Genomic DNA, 10,649 nt, shown 5'->3' with positions numbered 1-10,649 from the left:
TATTAATAGCAAGAGTATCCCAGGGAATGTGCAAGAGAAGGGAAACTGCTAGCACGTACTAACCCAGGTTTGACAAAAGTATAGAGCTCCTCCCCGCTCCAGGAGCTGCAGGGCTATTAGTAGAAAGCGCCTCCTTTTGGGGAAGTCAAGTCTCTGCTCCCTTCGCAGGGGCCTCCCTCTCACAGAAGGGAGAGCCTCCCAAGGAGGGGCTCTGGCACCACCTCAGGTAAAGAAACCAACAGATCTTGTCCACATCCCAAGCCTGGCTCCTATTTTAGATCAGAACAAAGGCTCTGAGCTCAGAATTTGATTCTCACAGCCAGAGGGAGAAAAAAACCCAACATGTTCACTTAAACAGTAAGATATTACGCTTTTATCCAGAATGGAATATGCATTCATGTATATTTTCATCTTCGGAACAGGTGGTTTGAAATGCAAATAAAGTAATAAGTGTCAGAGCCGTATCCTAGCAGTAGCTACTTTGCAAACGTTACCATGGCACCAATTCAACAGTGTTCTTAGACGCAGCCACACCTCGGCAAGGTCTTTCTAACTCGGGACAGCCAAGTTCAAAGAAACTAATGGACGCAAACTGCAAAAAGAGTTCTGAACCGATACAGGAGGCGAATCTTAACAACACAGTTGCCCTCTGAAACAACTGCTTGAAACAGGGCATGAGACTTTAAGGGGGAAAGAAAGGAAATGGACTGACTCCTAGAACACCTGGAATGTGATCCAAGCGTGGAGACAAAATGATGGTAATTATAACTGCTAACACTTGTTTTTAGCTGCTAACAGATTGCGCACAGATTGGGAAGGGCAGACTCCATTTTCCAACTACTCCGGTGCAAACTGTGCTTTACCAGCACTCACTAAATCCTGGCTGAGTGAAGAGAAAGCAGACTGTCCTCCTGTATGGATCATTGGTGTTAAACTAAGGAAGGCGGTCCTCCCACGGCCGTAGCCCAGGGGGCCACTCGCTAGGGGTGGAGACAGGGAGTTGGGTTCTGCAGCTCTCCACTTCCTACCACCAGGAGATCTGCTCAGCTGAGGGCGGCATGCATTTATTTCTCAAGTGCGGACAAAGCAGAAGGAAGAGAACTGGGGGATAGGGACACAGGATGATGGGGAAACAAGTCTTAGCCAACTCGGCCTGTGAACCAATCAAGGTTCCTGAGGTAGTCCAGGGGCTAAACAGGGCAGGTCTCAACCTGGTTAGGGGAAAATGAAAGGCCAGATACCAAAGGTTAACACAAGATGGTCTGTCATCAGTGGCAAATTGCTGATACAGACCACAAATTCTGTAAGAGTTCAAAGCGGGTGGGAATTCTTTCCTGCTTCCCCTTCAGATAAGGGTGATTACAGATCTTCTGAAAAAGTGAAGACGTGCCAATAGGGAGCCACAGTTGGTTGGCACTGAAAGCCATCAGCAAGAATGAGATTCCAAAACTCCCATCATTACCTATATAAGCCACTAGTCCTCAAGATCCCCCTTAAGACAGTAATGATGCATCGTTAGTGGCTAAGATAGCCTAGCAGAGGGATACAAAGGAAGGATGCTTAGAAAAGCAATCAGGACTTTCCATACCACCTTTATCTTAAAAACCCAAAGATTTCTCCTTACCAGAAGGGTAATTCTGGGACTATTACATACGGAGATCTCCATACCCTCTTCCCCTGCAAAAAAAGTAAAGGCAGAAACAGGCCTCTTGGTACTGCTTCCATAACGTTTTAGCCAAATCAATCTGTAAATTTTCTGTGGGTGAGTTGACATTGTAATTTGAGTTATAATCTGGATATCGGGTGTACCTCCCAATGGCAGACCACACTCAGCACACAATATTTGAAAGAAAGTGAGACTTCGGGCTTGGTTTTGGCAAGTTTTTATATTCTTAGGTCCAGTCTCATGTGTAAGGCTGAGAGAGGCACAGATCCAAGGAGAAAACAATGCTCAGGATCAAGCAGGAGACGGTGTCAGGTTCTAGGTGATCGGTCCATTGCCAAGGGTTAATCAGGGGAAGAGGCAGGATCCCAAGGAAAACCTTCGCAGGGTGTAAGAAGCCTTGGAGCAGGAAAATACAGCACTAAGGAGCCATCTGAGGCAAACACACCCAATCCTGTGGACCAAGTTGATGTGTCAGAGGTCAGGAGAAATCTGGAATTTGATGCGTATGTGGTGCCCAGAGTCAGTGCAGAGACATCAGCCGTTAGGCTAATGGTGACATGAGTAAAGCCACATCCCATCAACTGCTGGGCTGACGCTCCTACAGTATTTTCTGCCCAGGAAAGAATTAGTAAAGGACCTCTGCAAGTTTCGGCCTGGAGATCAGGCCGTACCAAATACAGCAATGACTGAAGGGACCTGGGTTGAGAAGACAGAAGTTGATCAAAGCGCTTCTATAGGAGAGGCTGTAATAAATATTTTTGAAGTGGTAAATTAAATTTCAAAAAGTGAGAAATTAATTTTGTTGCAATGGTCAGTTTGTCCCTTTCGAATTTTCTGCTTTATCCATTTTGCTGCCTGGACAAAGTGGTAAATGCAAAAACCATACATAGTAGAAGAAACTATGGGGAATACTTAAACTGCTCTTTGATGCATAGGTCTTTACTTAATACAATAGTAAAAAAAATCATAACATTAATTAGATGACGTAAAATGTAAAATTTGGTTCAATTAAAAACACCATCAGCATAATTAAAAGGCACTATAAAGCAGGTAAAATATTAACAAGAAATATGACAGCTAATGCTCTTGATACATAAGTTACTGCAAATCCATTAGAAAAACCTCAAACAAAAAGTGATAAAGAATCATACATCTTTCACAGAAGAATAAATACTACAGATCAATAAGCATGTAAAAAGGTATTACCTTTTCACCAGGAATGAAAAGGTACAAAACATAACCATAAAGAAATACTGATGCTCACTTCTTAAACTGACAAAGGGCATATTAATAATAAACAAAACTGGGAGAGTTTCTTTTGTACAAACACATAATAGTTATAAAATCATGTTGATGTATGGCAAAACCAATACAATACTGTAATTAGCCTCCAATTAAAATAAATAAATTTATATTTTAAAAAAACAAAATGTTTCTGTAATTATATTATAATGCCCTTGGTTGCTGCTTGAGAACAATAATACTGAAGGAATATTTTTGTAAAGGAAAAATCATTACTTAAAATTTCAACTTTGAGGGCTTAACATCCAAGACATTATTTATTTGCAATATCTTGAAGGATCATATTTGCTCTCTAGAACAGGAAAGTTTCCAAAGTGCTCTAACAAGACCCACCTACTGGAAATAAAACTCTCAAATGTCAATGAATGAGGGTCCACAACCCATAGAATACTCAAGCATTCCTTCTCCAAGAAGTCTCTACTACTAAATAAAATGGATCCCAAGGTCTTAGTCCCTGCCAAAGGATAACCACCTCCTACTTATTGCCAATGATTTGAAGAAATAGCTGATTTTACATGCAAGCACACTCAAAACCTCCATACAGTATATATATTAGATACTTTCATAGTCAGCAAAGAAACAAAGAAGAACAATATTATGAACAAAATGCAAAACCCTTGCTATGTCTTTGAACTCTAATAAATCAGAATCAGCTAGACAACCTGGGAGATTCATACTACTACTACTACTACTGAGGTAAAATGTCAGTTCAGTTCAGTTCAGTCGCTCAGTCGTGTTTAACTGTTCACGACCCCATGGACTGCAGCACACCAGGCCTCCCTGTCCGTCACCAACTCCTGGAGTTTACCCAAACTCATGTCCATTGAGTTAGTGATGCCATCCAACCATCTCACCCTCTGTCGTACCCTTCTCCCACTTTCAATCTTTCCCAGCATCAGGGTCTTTTCCAATGAGTCAGCTCTTCGCATCTGGTGGCCAAAGGATTGGAGTTTCAGCTTCAACATATGAACACTCAGGACTGATCTCCTTTAGGATGGACTGGTTGGATCTCCTTGCAGTCCAAGGGACTCTCAAGAGTCTTCTCCAACACCACGGTTCAAAAGCATCAATTCTTCGGCACTCAGCTTTCTTTATAGTCTAACTCTCACATCCATACATGAATCCTGGAAAAACCATAGCCTTGACTAGATGGACCTTTGTTGACAAAGTAATATGCTTTTCAATATGCTGTCTAGGTTGGTCATAACTTTTCTTCCAAGGAGTAAGCATCTTTTAATTTCATGGCTGCAGTCACCATCTGCAGTGATCTTGGAGCCCCCCCCAAAATAAAGTCTGACACTGTTTCCACTGTTTCCCCATCTATTTCCCATGAAGTGATGGGACCAGATGCCATGATCTTCGTTTTCTGAATGTTGAGCTTTAAGCCAACTTTTTCACTCTCCTCTTTCACTTTCATCAAGAGGCTCTCTAGTTCTTCTTCACTTTCTGCCATAAGGATGGTGTCATCTGCATATCTGAGGTTATTGATATTTCTCCCAGCAATCTTGATTCCAGCTTATGCTTCCTCCAGCCCAGCGTTTCTCATGATGTACTCTCATAATGTAAGTTAAATAAGCAGGGTGACAATATACAGCTTTGACGTACTCCTTTCCCAATGTGGAACCAGTCTGTTGTTCCATGTCCAGTTCTAACTGTTGCTTCCTGACCTGCATACAGGTTTCTCAAGAGTCAGGTCAGGTGGGCTGGTATTCCCATCGCTTGAAGAATTTTCCAGTTTATTGTGATCCACACAGTCAAAGGCTTTGGCATAGTCAATAAAGCAGAAATAGATGTTTTTCTGGAATGCCCTTGCTTTTCTGATGCTCCAGTGGATGTTGGCAATTTGATCTCTGGTTCCTCTGCCTTTACTAAAACCAGCTTGAACATCTGGAAGTTCACAATTCACATATTGTTGAAGCCTGGCTCGGAGAATTTTGAGCATTACTTTGCTAGTATGTGAGATGAGTGCAATTGTGCAGTAGTTTGAACATTCTTTGGCATTGCCTTTCTTAGGGACTGAAATGAAAACTGATCTTTTCCAGTCCTGTGGCCACTGCTGAGTTTTCCAAATTTGCTGGCATATTGACTGCAGCACTTTCACAGCATCATCTTTCAGGATTTGAAATAGCTCAACTGGAATTCCATCACCTCCACTAGCTTTGTTCATAGTGATGCTTCCTAAGGCTCACTTGACTTCACATTCCAGGATGTTTGGCTCTAGGTGAGTGATCACACCATTATGTTATCTGGGTCATGAAGATCTTTTTTGTACAGTTCTTCTGTGTATTCTTGCCACCTCTTCTAAATATCTTCTGCTTCTGTTAGGTCCATACAATTTCTGTCCTTTATTGAGCCCATCTTTGCAAGAAATGTTCCCTTGGTATCTCTAATTTTCTTGAAGACATCTCTAGTATTTCCCATTCTATTGTTTTCCTCTATTTCTTTGCACTGATCACTGACAAAGGCTATCTTATCTTCCATTGCTATTCTTTGGAACTCTGCATTCAAAGGGGTATATCATTCCTTTTCTCCTTTGCTTTTTGCTTCTCTTCTTCTCACAGCTATTTGTAAGGCCTCCTCAGACAGCCACTTTGCTTTTTTGCATTTCTTTTTCTTCAGAATGGTCTTGATCCTTGTCCCCTCTACAATGTCACGAACCTCTGTCCATAGTTCATTAGGCATTCTATCAAATCTGGTTCCTTAAATCTATTTCTCACTTCCAGTGTATAAGGGATTTGATTTAGGTCATACCTGAATGGTCTAGTGGTTTTCCCTGCTTTCTTCAATTTAAGTCTGAATTTAGCAATAAGGACGTCATGATCTGAGCCACAGTCAGCTCCTGGTCTTGTTTTTTTCTGACTGTATAAAGCTTCTCCATCTTTGGCTGCAAAGAATACAATCAATCTGATTTTGGTGTTGACCATCTGGTGAAGTCCATGTGTAGAGTCTTCTCTTGTGTTGTTGGAAGAGGGTGTTTGCTATGACCAGTGCGTTCTCTTGGCAAAACTCTATTAGCCTTTGTCCTGCTTCATTCTGTACTCCAAGGCCAAATTTGCCTGTTACTTCAGGTGTTTCTTGACTTCCTAACTTTTGCATTCCAGTCCCCTATAATGAAAAGGACATCTTTTTTGGGTGTTAGTTCTAAAGGTCTTGTAGGTCTTCATAGAACTGTTCAACTTCAGCTTCTTCAGCATTACTGGCAGGGGCACAGACTTGGATTACCGTGCTATTGAATGGTTTGCCTTGGAAACGAACAGAAATCATTCTGTCATTTTGAGATTGCATCCAAGTACTGCATTTCAGACTCTTTTGTTGACTGTGATGGCTACTCCATTTCTTCTAAGGGATTCTTGCACACAGTAGTAGATATAATGGTCATCTGAGTCAAATTCACCCATTCCAGTCCATTTTAGTTTGCTCATTCCTAAAATGTCGATGTTCGCTCTTGCCATCTCTAGTATGTAGTGAGTCCTTAATATGTATCAGGCACATAATAAAGCATTTTTTATTTATTTCATCATTCAATCCACAAGATAATCTTGTGAGGCAGGTTCTATGCTTATGTTCATTTCACAAAAAAAGAAAAAAAAGAAGCTGTGGCTCCCAGATGTTCTATAACTTGCCAAAAGTAACAAAGCTGGTAATCGGCAGAGCCCAGATTTGAAATAAGGCAATCTGTTTCTAGAACTTGCACTGTTAACCCATTTGTTCTTCTGCCTCAGAATCTATCAAACAAACAAAGGTGTTCTTATGTCCTTCCCTTCTGTCTCCTCCCCCAGCATTTGTCTAATTCTCAGGATTAGTATCTTGAACTTTCACTATGGGTATACAGTAAACCACTATCTTTTAGAGTCAAAAGATGTTACTACCATGGTTATTGCGCTACTTCCTCTAAAGAAAAGTATGACTCAGCAAATTAAAGCGCTGTTTCATTTTTCCTGGATTAGTTTTATATGTCATTTCTCTTCCTTGTTTAGGGTTGCAGCTAGAAGACAATGAAACTAACAATGGAGCCCTTATATGAGGAATACTTGGCCAATCACGGAACGATAGTAAAACCTTATTACTGGCTGAGTTTCTCTCTCGATTGCTCGAACTGTCCTTACCATATTCGGACAGGTGAAGAAGCAAGAGTTCCCTACACAGAATTTTATCAGATTTTTGGATTCCCTTACGGGCCAACATATCCTCCAACGAAACACCTCACGTTCTATGAGCTAAAAACTTCTTCTGGAAGCCTGGTGCAAAAGGGTCATGCTAGCAGCTGCACTGGGAATGATACCCACCCGGAATCCATGTTATTCGAGATGAATGGTTACTTTGACTCGGCCGTACACAGTAACGACGGCATGAGGCATATTATTCTGTACTCCAGCAACTCCCCTTGCAATGAAGCTAACCACTGCTGCATCAGCAAAATGTATACCTTCCTGGCAAAGTATCCAGACATCACTCTTAGTATTTACTTTTCTCAGCTCTATCACACAGAGGCTGAATTTCCTGCCTCGCCGTGGAACCGCGAAGCTCTCCGGAGCCTGGCCAGTTTATCGCCACGGGTCACTTTGAGCCCAATAAGCGGTGGGATGTGGTATTCTCTCCTCAGCAACTTTGTGAGTGGTGTCCAGGGAGCAACTGTTTTCCAGCCCATTTTAACCGGGAGAGCTCTGGCGGACAGGCACAACGCACATGAAATCAATGCTATAACAGGGGTGAAACCATATTTCACCGATGTTCTCCAAGCAAAAGAGAATCCAAACGTAAAAGTTCAGGCAGCTTTGGAGGGCTACCCCTTAAACAATGTCTTTCCCAGGCAGTCTTTTCAAGTGACAAGCAGACAGCTGCAATCCAATCTGACCCTCGACCCCAGGGTTCCTGTCATATTCGTGCTGGTGCCTTATAGAGACCTACCACCAATCCATGTAGGACCAAGTCCACAAAAACCCAGGAATATCATAAGGCATTTAAATATGCCTCAAATATCATTCCAGGAAACCGGCGATCTCAGAAAGTCTCCCATTGGCATGCCAGTGGAGAGAGTAGAAATCACAGGACAGTTTGCAAGTAGCAAAGAAGAGAATGAAAAGAAGAAAAAGAAAGGGAAAAACTAAAATTTGCATTCCGACAACTGGTCAGGAGACCAAACTACTACCAGAGGACTTTGATAGGCAGCAGAAATCTGGAAACTTTCTCTCTTAGGTCTGATTCAAGACAGAGATAAACTGACACACTCAAAGCAAAACATGAATTATTTATTATCTCAACTATTACAAGGCTACACTATTTTTTAACATAATCCAAGATGTTTCCATAAGCAACTTGATCTCTCTCCTTTAGTTTGAAAGTGACAGTATCAAAATGGAGCCATCAGTAACTTGCTAATATTCTGATGTGGATAAGAAAATGTCATTATTCTACACTACCCACATCATCTTTCCACTAAAAAAGCCCATGGACTAAATTGCTTCCTAAATTGGTTTTGGTATAAAAAATTTACTGCAAAATTGGAAAACAGCCTGAGTTACTGACATTAAGCGCTGCTTGCAAAAGCAAACCAGTGATTTTCCATTAATTGTTAACCATGGACAGAAGATTTTAGGCAGCTCATTTCCTTTTTTATCTAAAGTGGTTCAAAATAATTTGTGGGGAGAAAAGTTCTTTTGCTAATTGATTAGCTATAGCTACCAAAATTGATTTTTGAAACCAGTCACCTACTCAGTTTGATCTTTCTTTCCAGAGCAGATGATAAAGTGGGATAATACATGAGAGTCTCCAAAAGGCCTTCCATCATACACCACATAAAATCCAAGCCACTTACTTGCTTTCAAGGTTCCTCCTCTACCTTCCTGCCACCCTGTCGCATCAGCAAGAGTATCAGTTCCTGCAAGTCATACACTGTCTCTCCTCTTTGGTTTTCCCTTAGGGTTTAGCACAGTATTCAGACAAAAGATGGAGAGGAAGTCTGTGAATCAGTGAATCTCCGTTTCAGTAACTTAACCAATTACCACTCCCCAACATTCCTTTTCTATTCCAGCCAAGCGCCTGCTTAGCCATACTGCAATGAATATCTTTTTTTTTGGGGGGGGGGGGTTAGGATCCATTCTCCCTTTTTCTAATATAGCTTCCCAAAGCATAATTTGTTTTACTTCCCCTTTTCTGACCCCTTCTCTTAAAATCTTGTTCCAAACACACTTCTAAGTAGTGCTCCTTGACTAATCCTCTGAGCATGTACATTAAAGTGCTTTGTTTATGTTTAATTATATTTGCTGCCTCACTTCCCTCTTAGAAATGCATTACAAGAAAAATGTGCATTCATTTGTAACTTATTACTCAATATGTTCTTAATATGTGTAAAAATTAATTCTAAGCTAGTAAGACAGTTTTGCCATTGGAAGAAATAACTTAAAGCACTAATACCCCATGCAGAAGGAGGAAGAGAAAGTGGAAGTTAAGGGGAGAAAGAAAAGAAAAATGTTTAGAAAAGAAATCTCTACTGAGATTAAAATAAACACAAAATTTTTAAAGGAATTTGTACTGTTAACCTGAAATTTTTAATAGATTTATTAGAATATAATTATATTGGAGGTATACAGTAATTATTATTTAAAGAGGTACTGTTGAAGTTTATTATTAGATCATGAAATTATATGTCTGCAGTTTGGCATGTAGAGTTTAAAAAAAAAAAAAGATCCCAGCATATGAGAAATTCAAGAGCTCTGATCATTATAAAAGTAGATAGGTCAGGTAGGTGACTCAGCTAATAACATCAGCAAGTCTGAAGGACCTGGGGACCCAGCTCTGAAACATCCTGCCTTGTGGGCTCATCCTATATATATATATATATATTCAATTAATTACTATGAAATCTGTCTCCAAAGTGGTCAAGAAGACTACAGCATCAGTCAGGATACAAAGGATCCAGTTAGAAACATAGAGTGAAATCTGTAACGGATTTGTATTTCAAATGTGAGCCTGGCTATCACAGTACGTAACAAAGGGGGAAATGCTGCCATAGAAAAGAAAGGAGCTCGACAGTTAAATTTTTGTACTGGTTGGATAAGACTGGGGGGTAGAAAGAATGTTACTGACAGATCAGTCCAGGCCAGTAGAGTCAAGCTTTAGACAAGGAACTAAGACTGCATAAGGGACTCTTGAGAGTCCCTTGGACAGCAAGGAGATCAAACCAGTCAATCCCAAAGGAAATCAGCCGCCAAATATTCACTGGAAGGACTGGTGCTGAAGCTGAAGCTCCAATACTTTGGCCATCTGATGCAAAGAATCAATTCACTGGAAAAGACCTTGTTGCTGGGAAAGACTGAGGGCAAGAGCAGAAGGGGGTGGCTGAGGATGAGATGGTTGGATGGCATCACTGACTCAATGAACATGAGTCTGAGCAAATTCAGGGAGATGGTGAAGGACAGGGAAGCCTGGCGTGGTATAGTCCGTCAGGTCACAAACAGCTGGACACAACTTAGCAACTGAACAACAACAAAGACATAAGGCCCTAGGCAAGTAGTCTCTATTTTCCTCATCTGTAAAACAAGAGACGTGAGCTAGCTCATCTTTAAAGTTCCCCATGAGCTCTTTTTGTTCTATGAGGGCACATATCAGAGCAATAGCTCCATGCAGTGAACTTTTACAGTGTGATGATCAAGTCTTCCTGCTCACCACACAACGGATTCTT

General features: G+C 41.0%; 1 protein-coding gene across 1 annotated transcript; it reads left to right on the top strand.

Moving 5' to 3' along the window:
• The first annotated feature begins 503 nt into the window (after positions 1-503).
• APOBEC4 (apolipoprotein B mRNA editing enzyme catalytic polypeptide like 4) lies at positions 504-9,227 on the top strand. Its single transcript, XM_012187715.4, has 2 exons — positions 504-758; positions 6,946-9,227. Exon 2 carries the CDS (start codon positions 6,964-6,966, stop codon positions 8,074-8,076), a length of 1,113 nt encoding a protein of 370 aa, XP_012043105.1. The 5' UTR covers positions 504-758; positions 6,946-6,963; the 3' UTR covers positions 8,077-9,227.
• Positions 9,228-10,649: the final 1,422 nt, after the last annotated feature.

Source organism: Ovis aries, chromosome 12 (genome assembly GCF_016772045.2).
Source record: "Ovis aries strain OAR_USU_Benz2616 breed Rambouillet chromosome 12, ARS-UI_Ramb_v3.0, whole genome shotgun sequence".
NCBI lineage: Eukaryota > Metazoa > Chordata > Mammalia > Artiodactyla > Bovidae > Ovis > Ovis aries.
Note: the sequence above shows the minus strand (reverse complement) of the source record. Positions and strands in the feature narration are given on the sequence as shown.

Excerpts from the sequence above, each read along its gene's own strand:
- APOBEC4 (XM_012187715.4), top strand. The coding sequence starts at position 6,964 with ATGAAACTAACAATGGAGCCCTTATATGAGGAATACTTGGCCAATCAC.